Source organism: Myotis lucifugus, unplaced genomic scaffold (assembly GCF_000147115.1).
Source record: "Myotis lucifugus unplaced genomic scaffold, Myoluc2.0 scaffold_2, whole genome shotgun sequence".
Taxonomy (NCBI): Eukaryota; Metazoa; Chordata; class Mammalia; order Chiroptera; family Vespertilionidae; genus Myotis; species Myotis lucifugus.
This window is the reverse complement of record NW_005871050.1, coordinates 25,893,932-25,913,682: the sequence shown is the minus strand read 5'-3', so window position 1 is coordinate 25,913,682 and position 19,751 is coordinate 25,893,932. Positions and strand designations below refer to the sequence as shown.

The 19,751-nt window shown below is 40.2% G+C and overlaps 1 protein-coding gene across 4 annotated transcripts in view; it reads left to right on the top strand.

Annotated features, from left to right (window-relative positions):
• Positions 1-19,751, top strand: part of TMEM164 (transmembrane protein 164) — a 213,864-nt gene that overhangs the window by 68,017 nt on the left and 126,096 nt on the right. For all 4 annotated transcript variants that reach the window (XM_006082238.3, XM_014459412.2, XM_023758638.1 and 1 more), the window contains one exon: positions 12,481-12,530. In XM_006082238.3, the coding sequence (XP_006082300.1) occupies positions 12,481-12,530 (50 nt within the window). The remainder of the gene's footprint in view (positions 1-12,480; positions 12,531-19,751) is intronic.

Here is a 19,751-nt window from a genome sequence, read left to right as displayed (position 1 = left end):
GGGGAGCTCCCCCCTATCAGGCACAGAGCAGGGTTGATCAGGGGGTTTGGGCGCTGCCACCTGTCACGCTGATCCCGGTGCTGGGAGGCATATTATCCTTTTACTTTATAGAATAGAGGCCTGGTGCATGGGTAGGGGCTGGCTGGTTTGCCCTGAAGGGTGTCCTGGATCAGGGTGGGGGTCCCCACTGGGGTGCCTGGCCAGTCTGGGTGAGGGGCTGAGGGCTGTTTTCCGGAAGCGAGTGACTGAAGCTTCCAACCGCTCCTTGTTTTCTTTCTTTTTTTTTTTTATTCTGGGCCAGCTTTAGCTCTGAGGCCTTGCCTCCTGAAAACATCGATACAATGTTGCTAAAGCCCGGCTGAATGAAAGCCGGTTTCTGGTGTTTTGTTTAGCTTCTTATTTGCAACATAGTACATAGTTGCTTAGAGTTGCAACTGAGAGGCCGGCAAGTGAGGCGGGGGAGTCCGCAGTCACTGAAGCAAGCAAGCCTCATGCTCGCTTCAGTGCCTGGCTGCCGGCCGCCATCTTGGCTGACAATTAATTTGCATATACTCACTGATTAGCCAATGAAAAGGGTAGCGGTCGTACGCTAATTACCATGTTTCTCTTTTATTAGTGTAGATATTTGTCAGTCCTTATTTGGGAAAAAGATTAGGGAGATTTTTCTCCTAGATCTGATTTTCGAAGCACATACTAGATTAGATCTGCTAGAGCAATAGAGGTTAAAGGGTGAATATAATTTCTAAGGCTATAATTTACACAGAAGTCCAATTATGTTTACTAGATGGCACCTTTAGTTGGTTTGAAGTAACTCAAGAGGAATCCTGGACTTGTTAGTCAAAATGTACTAGTATAAGCTACTAATAGCCCAGATTGCCACTAACACTCCATTGCCATTCATTAGTTGCCTCTCTTTCCACCTGGTTTCCATTTACATGAGTGGTCAGTAAAAAAGTAGTTTAAAAGTGCTGGCCTTCGTGTCAAAAGGCCTGGATTCGAGTCTCAGCTCTGCCTTCGTGTCAAAAGGCCTGGATTCGAGTCTCAGCTCTGCCAGTGACCACCAGTATGATCTGGAGCAGATCATTTAATCCCTCAGACTGTTACTGGTATGTGTTGAAAAAGAATATTCCAAGAATATTGTTGAGGATTTAATTGAAAAGATGTGCAAATATCTAGCACATAGTGAGACTGCTCTGTAAATATTTCTTTTAAAAAAAACAAAACAGCCCTGGGAACTGCAGAAGATCAAGTTTTATTGTGGGTGATTGTCGAACTGCAGTGGGAAGGCCAGGGAGGGTTGGGGACAGGAGGGAGGGGAGTAAGAGATCAACCGAAGGACTTGTATGCATCCATATAACCATAACTAATGGTCATAAGACACTGGGGGGTAAGGGAGGGCAGGGGCTTGTCAAGGGTGGGGGGGGGGAAAGGACACTTATGTAATACCCTTTGTAATACTTTTAGCGAAAAAAAAAATCCATGACCTTTTAGTGTATGGGAAGACACTCCAAACAACTGAGCCACCCTGCCAGGGCAGTTGTCATGTCTTCTTAATCTCTTCCATCCATGAAAATTCCTCAGCCTCTGTCTTTCATTATCTTGTCAGTTACTTTGTGAAATGTCCCTAACTTGGACTTACCTGATGTATTTTTCATTAGATTTTGGCAAAAACACCACAGAAATGATGTACCCTTCTTGTACATAATTTCCTGGGGCACATGATGATATGCCTTATTACTGTGTTGTTAACCTTGGTTACTTGGTTAAGATGGTGTTGGTCAAATTTCCCCACTATCAAGTTACTATTTTGCCATTGTAATTAACAAGTATCTTGCATGCAAAAATGATAAGACTCTCCTTACTAATCAGGGTCTATCAATGATTCTTACCTGCAGCAGTTATTGCTATAGTGTTTACCTAATGTTGATATTGTTTCCCTCATTCTTTCTACCTTTACCATTTGGAATTCTATTGTTACAAGAGCTGTCCCTTCTCGCCCATTTTTTTGAGGGAGCAGTTACAGAAGGAAGAGGCTAGGGAAATAAGGTGGCAAGTTCAGATTTAGGCATGTTTGGCCTTAGGTACCTGTGTGCCATCCAGATAGAAATATCCAGAAAACATTTGGTATCTGCATAGGAACAACAGTTGAGGTTAAAGATATTGGAGGCAAGCACTATTAGAATGTAGAAACTGAGGTTCAGGATCAAAACCTGAGGCACAGTGAGTGATAAAACTGGTAAGGCTGCCAGTGTTTGGGGGAGTACATTGTTGAGGACCCTAATTACCCTACAAATTACTTTGGACTTTGTTCAGTGGTTCACCAATGCCAATTTAAGATTTGTCAGGAGCAAAAGATTGATAATCAAATTCTAGCTCTCAATCTACTATAGCACTGTGTGTAACATTAGAGGACCATTTAATATCCAAAATTAAATAAAATCTGAGTACCCAATGAGTTCTACAGGCCATTAGAAAACAAGACAGTTGTTATCTGGAGTTCTTGGAGAGAGCTTTGTGGAGGAAATAGAACTTATCATGGCCTTGGATGGAATTATCAGTGAGAAAAGAGAAGGGCATCTAAGAAGGATGATGCTATCAATAGCTCATACTTATTTTATTCCTTACAATGTGCCAGCCACTAAATTAAATGCTTCAAGCATTTAATCCTTACATCTAACTTACAAGGTAGTACTGTTTTAGTCCCCATTTGACACATGAGGAAACTGAGCCCCATTTGACACATGAGGAGAATAGTCAAGTATTCTCTTCTCGTAGGCACCTGGAAAAGAGGAGCCAAATAATATATCTGAACATTAATATGCAAACATGGAATTGAAATAAGTCAAGTTAGATGAATTGGAAGTTCAATATGTGCTGATGTAGCTCACAGTAGGGATGGATTTTTCTATTGAGATCAGAATAATTATACCTACTATGTATTGAGTGCTAGCTATGTGCTAGGGCTAGGCATTGTGCCAAGGGCTTTGTGTGCTTTATCTCATTTGATCTTCTCCAAAACCTTGTGAGATATAGATACTATTTTTATCCCTATTTTAGAGATGAAAATTACTCCAATCTCTTGCTCAAGGTTACAGTGCTGCTAAGTGTCTTAGTCAGCATGCGGACCCAAGTCTGTCTTGACTCTAAAGCCCATAATCTTAACCACTTAACCATGCTAACTATCTCACTTCCATCCTCTTAAAAGGGATAAAATTGCCAATGGGATCAGAAAACTTAGTGTTGATGAGTTAAGGTTCTCTGGACTGTTGATGTAAGGACATCAAAATCTGTAGTGAATTTTTATAAAACTATGAGGTAAACAGAGGATAAGCCTGGAAGCAAGATCTCAACAAATTGAGATAAATGCTTCCAAGAAATGATAGTTTGCAGTTTTCATTTATGCATTTGGAATTAAGGGAAATTACATGAAGGTGGGAGAAAGCAAGGTAGGGATCTGGATTACAGAATAGTTAACAATATTATGTGCTCTCTTGCAGATGGTCAAGCTTTAGAAGGAGGAGGGTAAAAAGAGGCATTTCAAAGGTATATTAACTTTGATGCACAGAAACAATAGGGCTTGCTTAAGGCAAAGGTAAAACTTTTACTGAAGAAGTCATATTCGTGGGCCCAACTACATACTATGACCTGCCCAGCTAGGAATTTATGATCAGACTACCCTGTGGTGTTATTTTCCATAGAACCCCCCTTTCTTTTGGCCACAGGACCTGGATAATTGTGTGTGGGTGTGGAACCTGCCAAATATGATTTGTGACTCTATTCTATACCTCAATGGTTGACCAACTTCAGTCTTTCTTTAGGTATAATTCAAGCTGGTTACAATTTGTTTTTTCAAGCCTGGGAACCATTCTGGCTTTAAGATGAAGGTATTACCATTTTAATCCCTTATATGTTGATTTTAAAGCTCAATTCTTAGTAAGTACTCTTACTTTCCTTTTGTCTACATTCTTGAGGAAAAGTTCTCTCTGTAAGCTCCTTATACTGACAAAAATGGTATTTTCTCAGCAAGAGGTAAGCAGAGGAGTTAAAGGGAGGAAAGAGGATGGGCATTTAACCAAAGGCTCCCTGGAGAAAATGATGCATAATTTTGTATTTGAGAGGTAAATAGGAGTTAGCCAGAAGAGGAAAGGTGAGAAGGCCATTCTGGAAGAGTGAATAAGATTAATAATGTTACAATTTCTTGATGTTGGAGATTGAAACTTTAAAAATAAAATTAGTAAACAATAATTGACTCTTTATATAATCTCAGGGTTGTAAAATATTTTCAAAGTATGACATCAAAGCCAGAAGCCAGAAAGGAAATGAAAAATACATTTGTTTACATAAAGATCAAAAAACTTCCATACATCCCGTAAGCAGAGCTATGACAGACAATTACAACCTGGGAAAAGTATTTGCAATAAATATCAAATAGTCTGCATTAAATGTTATTAAAACATAAATAGCTCTTAGAACTTAATATGAAAGAGAACATACCAGTTGAAAAATAGACGAAAGCCACATATGGTCATATCTCTCAAAAAAGAAATACACCTGGCCAAAAAAATCTTAGAAAATAGTTACACAAATTAAAGCTATAAGGGTGTGTGTGTGTGTGTGCGCGCGCGTGTGTGTGTGTGTGTGTGTGTGTGTTGTACGGGAGGGAAAATAATTTTAACTCTACCCTTCTAGGTTCTTGGCTGAGACCCCTCCCCTGTAATAATAAATTAACAGGAGAAAAATGAACAGACATTTAATAAAATGTATATCTCCTATATACATGGGAGAGACCCCCCCAAAAAACTGGGTAACTCTCCGAAATGGCCCACACCACCATGTTAAATCCATCTCCAGGTAAAGACAAAAGGTGTTTGGTGTGCTTGTTTGGGGGAGGGGAGAGGCTAATAAGGGAGGAAAGCACATTAAAAGTCAAATGCTGTTAAGCAGATTTAAGCCTTTGCCTTCTCTATTGATGATTTTCTAGAGATTTAGTCATCCTCCTCTTCCCGGTACAGTGAGGTAAACACCATCACAAATGAAGATTTTCCTTACACATATAAATGTCTCTTACAAAAGGGTAACTTCTACTCAGTTTTCAGACCTTCTCTTAGGTCTACTGTCCTTACATTAATCATCATAAGATAATCAATATCCCAGAGACGTATTTTGAGGTGGCAAACTCATTTCTCCTTCAGGAGCTTGAACTTTTTCTATAGGTGCTGACAAGCAATTAAAGGATTTTAATGGCAGATCAGAGCTGCATTTTAGATAGATCCCTCTTGAAGCAATGTGCCTGTAGGCTAGAGACCTGTGAAGAGATACTTGCAGTGGTCCTGGGAGAATGTGAACATTAGTGAATACATAGAGCCTAAGACAGGCTTTGGGCAGTCCAAGAATGGTGGTATAAATCAAAATTAATTTTAGACTATAATAAGGAATAAAAAGCAATTATTTGAGCAAAAGGAGCTACAACCCAGGAGACACAGATTCAGGTAGCAACCTAAATTATGTTCCACTGAGACAAAGGGGAGGCCATCTTTTATATTGAAAGCTCTGGCCCAGGTTCCCAATTAGGTCCCTTTTATGTAACTGTGGTATCCAAATTGTGCAGTTCTGATTGTACTGGGCAAGTCTCAGTACCTTGGTAGAAAGAGGAAATCGGTTCCCCCGCAGTGGTTGACTCAGATGGCATAAGCAAACGGGACATAGTGTGGGAAGCCCAGAGTTCAGTCTGAAGTTCTTCCCACTATACAGATTAGATGAGGAGCCCTTGTTAGCAAATGGCCACTAGGCTTTTATTATTTATAAAATTTAGGCCCTCTTTTGACGATGGGGAGTCCACTTCAGCAGATAAATTCCTTCTTGGGGTCCACAGTGAGTAATGATTATAAGCATAGTCCTTAGGAATCCCCAGATAGCTGTGTGCCATCATAGGATGTGGAGGTAAGAAAACTGGAGCCAGAGGGCTGGGCCTGGGAAGATGTGTACCATCGTAAACACCACTCTCCTGTCCCAATCTCATTCTGTTTCCCTTTTATTTAGTTTTTCCATCACCCTTCACTGTTAAGCTGACAAGTCCTTCTTTTAGAATGGTTTGTGGTGACTGACCCTCCTTCCCAATTACATTTCTCATAGTACTGACATTTCCTCCTATGAACACAAATTGTCTTCTTTAGGTGTTATGAAAATGGAAGTTCATTGCCTCTAATGTTAATGGGAGGCTGGACAATGATGCCAATGAACTTGGGGCTGATATGATTGTGGCACAGGAATTGGAACAGGGAGGTGCTACAAGTGATAGCTTGGCTGGGAGGTTGGGTAGTGAAGATGGGGAACCTGGAACCAGCATGGTTCAGAGGTAGAGGATGAACTGGTACACCTGCTGGTGCCTAGATTGGGTGTGTTAGACAAAATTTTGTGTCCAAAAGCTTTTATGAAATAAAGGGTTTATGGGCCCATATGCTTGCCAGAAAAAGGACCAGGTCCTGGGATATACAGTCTAAACCACTACCAGCAGGAAAAGATGAACATGTCTGCTGTCCTAGAGCTGAAGGGGCTCTATTTATGCATTGAGTTTGGGGAAGAAAGATATAAATTATTTTGAAAGAAATAACATTGGCTATAGAAAAAAGGGGGGCAAAGAAGGTGAAGCGAGAGCAATTCTATAATAGGTACATAGTCTGTAAGCAAGAAGTATTTCCTACTTTTTGATTTCGTTATGGGCAACAATCCAGAAAGTTCATGCATAAGCCAGATGCAGTGGTGTCTCGTGTCATCTGGTGGTCAATTTATTTGTTTATTTTTATTGATTTCGGAGAGAGAGGGAGAGGGAGAAAGAAATCATCAGTGATGAGAGAGAATCATTGATTGGCTGTCTCCTGTACACTCCCTACTGGGGATCGAGCCTGCAATCCGGGCATGTGCCCAGACTGGAATCGGACCATGACTTCCTAGTTCATAGGTAGACACTCAACCACTGAGCCATGATAGTCACCTGGAAGTTCATTCCAATTTTAAACATACATTGAGGAATATGAGCAGTCTTTTGTTAGTTTCAACCCACAGTTGTTAATGGATTAACTACCCTTGTCCATTCCCCCATCTTCCAGCCCACTGTAATTTAATTTAAGACATCTCAGAATTTTTATCTTGTCAGGTGTGTAGGAAAGAGCTGACTTTACAAGTTTCTAGGCAGGAGAACCCTGGAGTAGTATAGGAGGCTTCATGGGGAAGCTGAGAGAGTGTGATTTTGAATGGAAACTGTAGGCTTTACCTGGGAAAAAAAAACAGCCAAGAAAGACCTTAGCTTTGTAAGATTGCAGTAATTGCAACCACCCAGAAGACCTGGAAATGAGGCAGATTAGAGCTAAGATGACCCTGTCTTATGTAATGCTGAACTCTGAAACCCATTCATGTAAATATGATCTGCTGCCCAGGTAGGTTTCTGCTTTCAGATGTTTCACCTTGTAGAGATCTTGTGGGTTGTGTGATAGCACAGGTGTAGGGCCATTGGGGTGACTGTGCCATGAGGTCAAGATATGGAAGTTAAGGGACCTAGGTTCTTGTCTGAAAGCTTGTCAGAAACTTTCCCCCTGGGTTTTTTCATCTGTAAAATGGGATTTAATAATAAGGCCCTGCTTATCTACAAAATTATGGGAAAATGGAAGTGCTTCATTGCAAATTTTGGCATGAATACAAAAGTGCCAGTTTGGTGTTGGGATATACCCAGATGCATTTTAATTTTTTCTATTGTCCTTGTTTGCACTTTTAACTGTCTTCTCTTCCCACACTTTTTGCAGCTGAAGGGAAATTTAGCTTTCTGTCTGGCTAGTCTAAAACACATACACCAAAATTTGGAGGTGGTTGGTAGCTAACTAAGGAAGAAAGCAGGGATATTTAGGCAAAGGCTGGGGGTCTTTGGGCCTCTGACGTAAAATGCTATTTTTGCATGGCTCCTTTGGTTAATCTTGAGTATGGATGTGACTCCAGCATGACAGAGCAGAGAAGTTCAATGTTATAAATCTTTGAAGTTGCTAAAGGAGGCCACTGTTAAACAAAAACTTTCAAGGCCGAAAGTTTTTCTCAAAGAAATGGTTTATTGAGCCATATGCTACGCAAAGAAAGGACCAGGTCCTTGATGGCGGAGACATACATGCCCACCATCTAGGGTTGTGGGGACTCTTTTTAAATATATTTTTATTGATTTCAGAGAGGAAGGAAGAGGGAAAGAGAGATAGAAACATCAATGATGAGAAAGAATCATTGATTGGCTGCCTCTTGCATGCCCCCTACTGGGGATTGAGCCCCGAAACCAGGACTTGTGCCCTTGACTGGAATCAAACCAGGGACCCTTCAGTCTGCAGGCCCACGCTCTATCCACTGAGCCAAATTGGCTAGGGCATGGGGACTCTTTTATACAATGAGTTTGGAGGGGAAAGATGTAAGTTGTTTTAAAAGAATTTACATTGTTGCCTGGCCAGTGTTGCTCAGTAGTTGAGCATCGACCTATGAACCAGGAGGTCACGGTTCCATTCTCAGTCAGGGTACATGCCTGGGTTGTGGGCTAGATCCCCAGTAGGGAGCATGCAGGAGGCTATAGTTAAAGGGATTGGGAATAGGTGAAGTGGAGAAAGTTCTGGGATAGGTGCATAGTCTGTAAGGAAGACGTATTTGCTGCTTTTGGATTGGTAGTGGACAACAGTCTGGAAAGTTCATGTGTAATCAAGATGTGGTGGCATCAGTAGTCAGCTATTCAGCTATTCTCTCTAGATAATAACAGAAAATAGTTACCTGGAAGTTGTTTCAAAGTTTTAACATACATTCAGTAATGAGAGCTGTTTTTTGTTGGTTCTGTTAACTGATTAATCTCTCTTGTCTCCTCCTTCTACTTTTTGGTCTGCTATAATTTAATTTTAGGACATCTCAGAATCTTTCCTTGTCATGAGTTTACTGGAAAAGGAATATGATGCATTTGGGATTCTTTTTCAAGTTTGCTGATTTGATATGTCTACATGCATCTGATTTCAAGATTTCTTGAAAAAGATACCCTCTGTCCTGCTTTGGGGAATAGACAGGCAAAATGAGAAAGACCAAAGTGCTGGTTGGAATTGTTAATAGTGAATGTGGAGTTAAAAACTGGTTCTTGAGTTTGGCTAAGAAAGAATTCAGAGCTAAGAACTCTAATGCAAAAAGTTTATTTAGAAAGTCACAGAGGTGGAAGAAGTGATCCAGTTGGACCAGTATACAGGAAAAACAACAGAGGCAAAAGAAGGGCCCTAGGAGCTTAGGAGAAAGAAAGCAAAGATAACATGCCTGAAGGGGAAAGATGCAGGCATGCTCCAGAGAGAGCAACTGAGGATAGAAGGAGTTGGGGAAAGGCATGTTCTTTCAGGTTTATAGCATTGCTTCATCTGGTTTTGCTGCTTTTCTGGGCCTGGAGCTGAAATGCAACTGACGCTTAAATGACATCTCTAGTTTGACCAAAACTCTGTCTCTGTGGTCAATAGTCCTGAGGCTATTCTCTGGCCCCCTTGTTCCTCCTCTCAGGCGGTCTAAACCACATAACTAGTAATATGAAAGGTCAGGGGGATCTAAACTGCATGTCTAATGACATATTAGGGGAGGAAAGGTTACCCTGTGGGCTAGGTCCTAGTGTATAATAGTCGTTTTCTCAGTTTTGCCCATTGCTGGGTACCCGGGACTTTCTGCCCTGTTGGCATTCCATACCTGGCCTATCGTTCCTGCTCTGCTCATGCCTAATTGCCTACTCTATTAGAATGACATGACCACATGAAAGTAACTGTTGGAAAACTCAGAGTCAAGAATAGATTAGCTGCCTCAAAAGAAGTTAGATCCATGATTGAATTGAGGATAATATGACACCCTACTGTGTTAGAACTGGAGGCTTGCTCCCTTCAGTAGGTTTTTGGACTTCTGGTGTAGCACTGTCATGGATGAGAACCAGCCAAATGGAACAATTATAGGGAAATCTGCCCCTCAAGAATCTGTTCCTCTTTTCTTGGCTGTGGGTGTAGAAAATTAAGAGTTAACTGTGGGGCTCAGTGGTATACTTTTGCTTCTCTGTTTAGCATACTGGAAGTATCATGGGCATTTCAGAAACTCAGGAAGGGTATTGGTATGGCTCATAGAAGACTCTGGAGGTACTGAGGACCTTTCCAAGGTGATTGGGAGCCTCTCTCTGCTCTCTGTATACTGTAGTTTCTGAGTTTAGCCTGTGGTGGGCCAGGTACTGGGTAACTATGTGCAGCCTCCAACTTGGTCCCTTGCCTAAGGTGAGTAACTTTACTGCTGGGTCAGTGATAAAGAATACCAGCTTTGTTTCTTTCTTTCTTGGACTGCTCCAGAGGGTTGGGGTGGAGAGTTGGGATAAGTTCATGTTTGGGTGATTGAAATTCCAAGTCAACAGTCCTTATCACAAACCATTAAGGTCATATGTATTTCAGAAATCAACATTTTTGAATTTTAAAAAGGCAATACAGTGCATGTAGAGTATTTTACATACACTGCCATTGGGGTCTGGGGCAGCACCCCATAATCAAAATACATGATTTTATGGAAAATATATTAATATTCACCATAAGTGTAATAAATAAAGTTTGTTAATTGCTTTAGCTCAGTTCAAATCATGTTTTACTACCAAATTAGCCTTGAAAAAACGGACTTTGAGAGCTTTTTATATTTCTTGATTGCTGATAAAGGATTGTGGACCTGTAATTGTCATTGGTTTTGCACTTTTAATCAAATTGACCCATGGGGGAAAGGCATGTTCTTGATATTTCCTTGGAGGAGTTCTCTGATGAGGTATTGTGCAAGTAATGGGCTCCTGCCTGTGTTCCTCTCAAGATCCCTTCTCTTTTCTGTTCTTCTTTCTCTTTCTCTTGAGAAGAATTCAAGTGGGTGTCTTTCTTATAGTGTTTTTCCTTATAGTACCCTTTACTTCTAAATGTAGGCTCTGAGAGAACTGAAGAACCAAATGCTAAAGAATATGCATATGACAAAGCCAAACAAATTTATAATGTAGATAATCTGTATTAATAAATGCTCATAAGATAGGGACACATATTGATGATTTTGTAAATGGCACTATTAAATCACTGCAGGTGAAAGAACACAAATATGGGTTTCATTTTTTTATTAGCCCTGAGTCCTGCTGAATGTCTCTGACTTTAGGCCAAGGTCAAATATTCAGCATATCTGGCTCCCAGGAGTGGTTGATTATCCTGGGGTTTTTTATTAAATGTACAGATTCCTGAAGTCCCAGACTTCTGGAAACAACATTTTTAATGGATGAGCCCAGCAATTCACATGTTTAATAAGCAATATGCAGGGTTTCTTTGTCCCTCTGGAGAACCAGTGGTTGGGTGAAGGTCAAACTGCCACCACTTTGAAGCTTGTAATCCAGGCCCAGGTCAAGTAAAGTAGCATGGGACTGATTTGTCTCATAGGACAGATTCTTTTTGTCTGTTTTGACCTGGATGGAGAATAGAATCACTTAGTTGTGCTTAGAAACAAACCAACCCAATGTGTGGGAGGAAAAATAATTTTTCTTCTACCCTTCCAGGTTTTTGGCTGAGATGCCCTTGTTATAAAAGACACATTAACAAGAGAAGAACAAATAGATGTTGAATAAAATATATACCTCTGGGAGAGAGACCCAGGAAAACTAAGTAACTCCTTGAAACAGTCTAAGCCATCACCTTAAATACCATCTCTAGCTAAAGATGAAAGAAGATGTTGTGGGGGTAGGGAGTAAGGTTATGGGAGATGATCAGGAAAAGCACAGTAAATTGAATAAGGCTGTTATGCAGATTTAAGTCCTCGCCTTCTACATGGAAGAGCTTCTAGAGATTTAGTCATCCTTCTCTACATGGTCCTCAGAGAGGGACATGCTTACAAATGGATATTTCCCTAATAAAAGTAAATGTATCTTACATAAAGGGCAACTTCTATTCAGTTTTCAGAGCTCTTCCTGTGTTTAGTGTTTCTTTCTTTCTTTTTTTTTTTTAAAACCCAACAGCCTAGAATAATCCTTATGCCAAAGAGAGAGATTTCGGGGAGGCAAATTCTGCTCCCTTTCAAAATCAAAGTGTGGTATAGAGGTTAAGAGGAAGTGTTCCAGAGGCTAAAAGGACCTAAAATTTCTCTATTTCCTACCCCCCAAATTCTTACTCTCTCACTCTCCATCTCTCTCCCTTCCCCTCCCATCACATCCTCCCTCTCTCTCTCTCTCTCTCTCTCTCTCTCTCTCTCTCATCTCTATGACGTACACACATGTAGATGCATGTGCAAACACAAACATATTTGGAAAACCATCTGCTTTTTAAATTTTTATATTACACTTTCTGTATTAGAGTTGGTTATTTATTATTATTACTAAAGTAGATTGTCTCACTGCATCTAGCATTTCTTTTATTAATCATACTTCTTTTTAAATAATCATACCTAATTCTTCTTCCATTGCAGATTTTTCTCCTGGCCTGTCCTCCATGTCCGGGAGCTACCGTGGTCTTCAAGTAAGGGAAAATTGTTTTTTTGCTCTGTTGCCACTGCTATTCAGACTGTTTTGTCTGTTTGATAACCTAGGATGATGAACTCATTGCTGTGAACACCTTGGACCTGCACTCCTTTGTCTCTGGGCATCCCAAGGGACAAAAGTCTGTGTAACAGGCAAATGTTGTATGTGGACATTTTGTCAAGCCCGTACAAAGCCTTTTCAGCTATTTCTTGTAGTGATGATTTATGGCCAAGGCATGCTCCCTTGGAAGTTAGCCACCTTCCTAAACTTTCTCTCGAGAGTGAGTTGGGGTGCAGACATCTTCCCTCATTTCATTGTGGTCCTGCTGCTCCACTGAGGATATGTCTTCACTTTGAAGGCTTTTGTTCTTGTGTTTTTGTTCCCTTAAAATTAAAGTGAGGAGAGAAAAATATTACTTATTACAAGTTCTAGCTTTCTTAAAAATAGCGAACATTAAATCCATTAAGGTGTATTTCAGGCAAATCCTGTTTATCTGAAGGCAAGTTTGCTTTAGCAAAATTCTCAAGAGTCCTGGAAGCCTCATTGTAACTGTGAGTTGTGGCCATCTCATTTACCAAGCCTTTTATTAGAGTTGCTAATGAGAAGCTAAGTTGAAAAAATTAATTTCATCTCTTTTCTGCTGCCCTGGCCCCCATTTTGGAGCTGTTCCTGAGCACTGCAATGGCCACAGGCCAGAGGGAAGGGACAGGAAATAAAGAGCCCCGAAGATCCTTGGATAATTGAGAGTGGTGTAAATGGCTTTCTGATTTACTTAAGTCATTAAAGTGTTATGTAGGGGGAAATAGACCCTATTTGCTGCTTCAAATAGCTTCTTGGAATAGACACTTAGTCTCTTGGCTTTGGTGAGTAACTTTCTGCTAGATGAGAGGTAATGGATCCTGATTTCATATATTTCCTACTTGGACAGCTCCTAAGCAAGAAGGGGTATTTAACCCTGTCTCCTCCCTTGATTTCCCAAAATGAGCTCAAATTTTTAGTGTAAAGTTTTCACAGTAACATGTATTAGTTTTATTTCATTATTATGAAAGTAATAAATCTCATTATAGAAAATGTAGAGACGCATAAAGAAGAAAATAAACATCACCCTTAATTCTTTCATTGAGAGATAATTTTGGTTCTTTCTTTTTTTTTCTTAATAAGCAGAGATCCTCTTTAGAATTTTTACTATAACTTTTGTAAGCAATTCATTTTATATATACATTTTATACATAAACTACATAAATATGATTGCTGGATTTGTTTTTATAGTGGTTCTTTTTTTCCCCTTTGTTTGGCTCCTCTGTCATATATCTATATATCTATATCGACATAGATATAGATATATAGATATAGATATAGATATTTGATTTCAGAGAGGAAGGGAAAAGGAGAGATAGATAGAAACATCAATGATGAGAGAGAAGCATTGATCGGCTGCCTCCTACATGCCCCCCACTGGGGATCGAACCCACAACTAGGGCATATGCCCTGACCAGGAATCAAACCTGAGACCCTTCAGTCCGCAGGCTGATGCTCTATGCACTGGGCCAAACCGGCTAGGGCCTCCGTCTATCTTTCCATGCCATCCTTGCATATTACCAAACAAGTATGTATCCTTCCATATTTTTTCCATGCTTATATGTGTATATACACACACACCTTTACACACACACACTTAACATGAGTTTTTGTTGTTTATTTTGTAAAAATAGAATTTTATACATAATTTAATACAACTTGCTTTTTTACTCAACATTATTTCATGGAAAATCTATTGGTATATCTCTTACTCTTTAAAAAAAAAATATATATATATATCAAAGAGAAAGGGAGAGGGAGAGAGAGATAGAAACATCAATGATGAGAATCATTGATCGACTGCCTCCTGCATGCCTCCCACTGGGGATCAAGCCCACAACCTGGGCACGTGCCATGACCGGGAATCGAACTGTGACCTCCTGGTTCATAGGTCGATGCTCAACCACTGAGCCACGCCAGCTGGGCTACCTTATATTCTTTTAAAACAAGGGTGCACAAAATTTTATAGAGGCACAACAATTTATTTAGCCATTCTATTAATGAACATTTACATTCATTCTTTCTAGATTTCTGTCACTATAATCAATGCTGAAATGAACATCATTATGCATATGTCCTTACATACTACTGGTGCTACACACGCACACACACACACACACACACACACATACACACACGAATTTATATATATTTGTTAACTATATGTTCATTATAATTTACTTTTACCTTTTGTATGTAATATATGAGATTATTCATTTCTTCATAATGCTACCAGCATAAGGTGTCATGGTTCTTTTATAATTTTGATAACTTAATGGATGAATTTCCTTGGCTACTAATGCATTTTATTATTATGTCATATTTTTTTTGCCCAATTAAATTTGCCTTTTGAATTGTCTGTTCATATTATTTGCCCATTCTTATAGGTTGTTTGTATTTTTCTTAATTTGTAAGACCTCCTTGTATTTTTTTGATATTGCACCTATGTCTACCATTGTTATAGATAATCTCTCCCAAATCTGTATGTATTGGGTTTGCTGGTGGTATATTTTTTCCACATAATATTTTAATTTTTCATATACAAATATGACTCTTTCATTAAATAGGTTCTGGTTTTTAGTCTGGGTTAAAACCATTTTCTTAAAGGTAGATAACCAGTTGTAGTAGCATAATATATTATGTAAGTAAGTCCCTACTTTTCCCTGTGAACCAAACTATCATCCTTGTCATCTTGTAAACTTTTAAAAATTGAATTTATTGGACTAATATTGTTTAATAAAATTATATAGGTTTCAGGTGTACAATTCTATAATACATCATCTGTATATTGTATTGTATGTTCACCATCCAAAATCAAGTCTTTTTTTATCACCATTTATCCCTTTTATTACCCTCTTTTACCTCCTATCACCCACATTTCCCTATAGTAATCTACAGTAATCATCATACTGTTGTCTGCCTATGAGTTTATTTATTTAATTATTTTTGCTTAATCCCTTCACCTTTTTCACCCAGCACCTAACCCCCTCCCCTCTGACATCTGTCAGTCTGTTTTCTGTATCTACGAGTCTGCTTCTATTTTGTTTGTTAGTTTATTTTGTTCACTAGATTCCACATATGAGTGACATCATGGTATTTGTCTTTCTCTGACTGGCTTATTTCACTTAGCATAATACTCTCCAGGTCCATCCATGCTGTCGCAAAAGGTAAGATTTCCTTCTTTTTTACAGCCGAATAGTATTCCATTGTGTAAATGTACCACAGGTTTTTTATCCACTCATCTACTAATGAGCACTTGGGCTGCTTCCAAATATTGGCTATTGTAAATAATGCTTCAATGAATATAGGGGTACATATATTGTTTCAAATTAGTGTTTCGGGTTTCTTCGGATATATTCCAAGAAGTGGAATCACTAGGTCATAAGGCAGTTCCATTTTAATTTTTTTGAAGTAATTGCACACTGCTTTCCACAGTGGCTGCACTAGTATGCATTCCCTCCAACAGTGCATGAGGGTTCCCTTTTCTCCCCATCCTCCCTAAAGCTTGTTGTTTGTTGATTTATTGATGACTGGTGTGAGGTGATAATCTCATTATTCTTTTAATTTGCATTTAAAAGAACATTGGTTAGTGACATTGAGCATCTTTTCATATGTCTCTTAGTCATCTATCTATATGTCCTCTTTAGAGAAATATCTATTCAGGTCCTTTGCCCATTTTTTAATTGAATTGTTTGCGGGGTTTTTTGGTGTTGACTTGCATCAGTTCTTTATAAATTTTGGATATTAACCCCTTATCAGATATATCATTGACAAATATGTTCTCCCATTCAGTGGGTTGTCTTTTAATTTTGGTGATGGTTTCCTTTGCTGTGCAAAAACTATATAGTTTGATGCAATTCCGTTTGTTTATTTTTCCTTTTGTTTTTGTTGCCCGAGGAAATATATCAGAAAGAATATTGCTATAAGAAATGTCTAAGATTTTACTGCCTATGTTTTCTTCTAGAAGTTTTATGGTTTCAAAACTAACACAAAAGCCTTTAATCTCTTTTGAGTTTATTCTTATGTATGGTGTAAGAAGATGGTCCAGTTTCATTTTCAGCACATATCTGTCCAAAGTTTCCAACACCATTTTTTGAATAGACCATCTTTACCCCATTGTAAGTTCTTGCCTCCTTTGTCAAATATTAATTGAGCAAAATGGCTTGGGTCGATTTCTGGGTTCTCTGTTCTGTTCCATTGGTGTATATGTCTGTTCTCATGCTAGGACCAGGTTGTTTTGAGTACAGTGGCTTTATAGTATAACTTGTTACCTGGTATTGTGATCCCTCCAACTTTGTTCTTCTTTCTCAAGATTGTTGTAGCTATTTGGGGTCTTTTTTGGTTTCATATAAATTTTTGAAGAATTTGTTCTTGATCTGTGAAATATGCCATTGGTATTTTAATAGGGATTTCATTGAATCTATGGATTGCTTTCAGTAGTATGGACATTTTTAAAATGTTAATGATTCTAATCCATGAAGATGATATATGCTTCTACTTGTGTTTTTTTCATTTTCTTTCTGCAGTGTCTTATAATTTTCTGAATATCAGTCTTTTGTATCCTTGGTTAAAATTTTCTTTAAGAAGGTGTGAATAGAGCCCTGATCTGAGGCCGTATGTTGGATGTCAGGGGTTCTAGCACCTTTCTTTAAAAAAAAAATCTTCATTGATTTCAGAAAGGAAGGGAGAGGGAAAGAGAGATAGAAACATCAATGATGAGAGAGAATCATTGATCAGCTGCCTCCTGCACATCCTCCACTGGGGATTAAACCCGCAACCCAGGCATGTGCCCCCTACCGGAATCGAACCCAGGACCCTTCAGTCTGCAGATTGACTCTCTATCCACTGAGTTAAACCAGCCAGGGCTCCTTGTTTAAATTTATTCCTAGGAGTATTTATTATTGTTTTGGTGGATTCTTTAGGGATTTTCTATGTACAGTATCATATTGTGCAAATAATGAAAGTTTTACTTCATTTCCAATTTGGATACCTTTGATTTTTTTTCTTCTTGTCTGATTGCTGTGGCTAGGATTTCCAGTACGGTGCTGAATAAGAGTGGTGAAAGGGGACATCCCTGTCTTGTTCCAGATCTTAAGGGAAACACTTTTGGTTTTTGCCCATTGAGTATGATGCTGGCTGTATGTTTGTCATATAGCTTTTTGTTTTGTTGAGATACGTTCCCTCTATTCCCACTTTGCTGCGAGTATTTATCATAACTGGGTGCTGGATTTTGAATGCTTTTTCTCCATCTATTGGTATGATCATGTGATTTTTATCCTTCATATTTTTTATGTGATGTATCACGTTTATTGATTTGCGGATATAGTACCATACTTGCAGCCCAGGAATAAATACCAGTTGATCATGGAGTGTGATCTTTTTAATGTATTGTTGGATCTGATTTGCTAATATTTTAGTGAGGATTTTAGTATCTATATTCATCAGGGATATTGGCCTGTAGTTTTCTTTCTTTGTATGTTGGTGGGATTTGTTAGCCTATTATATTTAAACTAGAGGCCCGGTGCACAAAAATTTGTGCACTCAGGGGGGAGAGGGGGTCCCTCAGCCCGGCCTGTGCCCTGTCACATTCTGGGACCCCTCGGGAGATAACGACGTGCTGGCTTAGGCCTGCTCCCGGGTGGCAGAGGGCAGGCCTAATCCCTAGGTGCAGCCCCTGGTCGGGCTCAGAGCAGGGCTGACTGGGGAGTTGGGGCGCCACCCCCTGTCATGCACAGAGCAGGGAGGATCGGGAGGTTGCGATGCCACCCCTAGTCACGCTCAGGGTAGGGCTGATTGGGGGGTTGGGGCACCGCCCCCTGTCACACTCAAGGCAGGGTCGATGGGGAGGCTGCAGCGCCACCCCCTGTCACGCACAGAGCAGGGCCCATCAGGGGGGTTGGGGCTCTGTACCCTGTCACGCACAGAGCAGGGCCCATCAGGGGGTTGGGGAGCTGGCCCCCTGTCACTCACAGAGCAGGGCCGATCAGGGGGTTGGGGCGCCTTCCCCTGTCACGAACAGAGCAGGGCAGATAGGGAGGTTGTGGCCCCACCCCCTGTCACACACAGAGCTGCAGGGCGATCAGGGGGTTTGGTCGCTGCCCCCTGTCACGCTGATCCCGGTGCCGGGAGGCCTCGCTGCTCTGCTGATCCCGTTGCTGGGAGGCCTCGCTGCTCCGCTGATCCTGGTGCTGGGAGGCCTCGCAGCTCCGCTGATTCCAGTGCTGGGAGGCATATTACCCTTTTACTATATAGGATAGAGGCCTGGTGCACGGGTGGGGGCTGGCTGGTTTGCCCTGAAGGGTGTCCTGGATCAGGGTGGGAGTCCCTACTGGGGTGCCTGGCCAGCCTGGGTGAGGGGATGAGGGCCGTTTTCAGGCTGACGGGTGACTGAAGCTCCCAACCTGTCCTTTTTTTCTTTTTTTTTTTATTCTGGTCCAGCTTTAACTCTGAGGCTTGGCTCCAGCTCTGAGGCCTCGGCTGCTGAAAGCAGGTATCTGGTTTGTTTGGGTTCTATAATTGTGACACTGTTGCGGTCCTGCTCACTCCAGCTCTGAGATCCCGGCTGGCTGAAAGCAGGGATCTGCGTTTGTTCTATAATTGAAACAATGTTGCGGTCCTGCTGGGTGAAGCCCGGCTGGCTGAAAGCAGGTTTCTGGGGTTTTGTTTAGCTTCTATATTTGTAACAATGTTTCTTAAACTGCAAGCTCAGAGGCCGGCAAGGCAGGCAGGGAATGTTGGCTTCCTCCGTCACTGAAGCAAACAAGCCTCCTGTTCGCTTCAAGCTGCCTGGCTGCCGGCCGCCATCTTGGTTGGCAGTTAATTTGCATATCGCCCTGATTAGCCAATGGGAAGGGTAGCGGAGGTACGGCTAATTACCATGTTTCTCTATTATTAGATAGGATAGTTTCCATATTTACTTAGAAATATTTTTAAAGGTAATGAATGATTGCTTTATTTTGTCAAGTGCTTTCTCAATGTTTGTTGATCACGTTGATTTTTTTAAACATTAAAAGCAGATTTTTTATTGATAAAATGCTGATTTTATGAAAGAAAGATTATATCTTTATTTTTTTCTTGTCCACAAATATATTTTATTTTTTAAATCTTTATTGTTGAAAGTATTATATATGTCCCCTTTTCC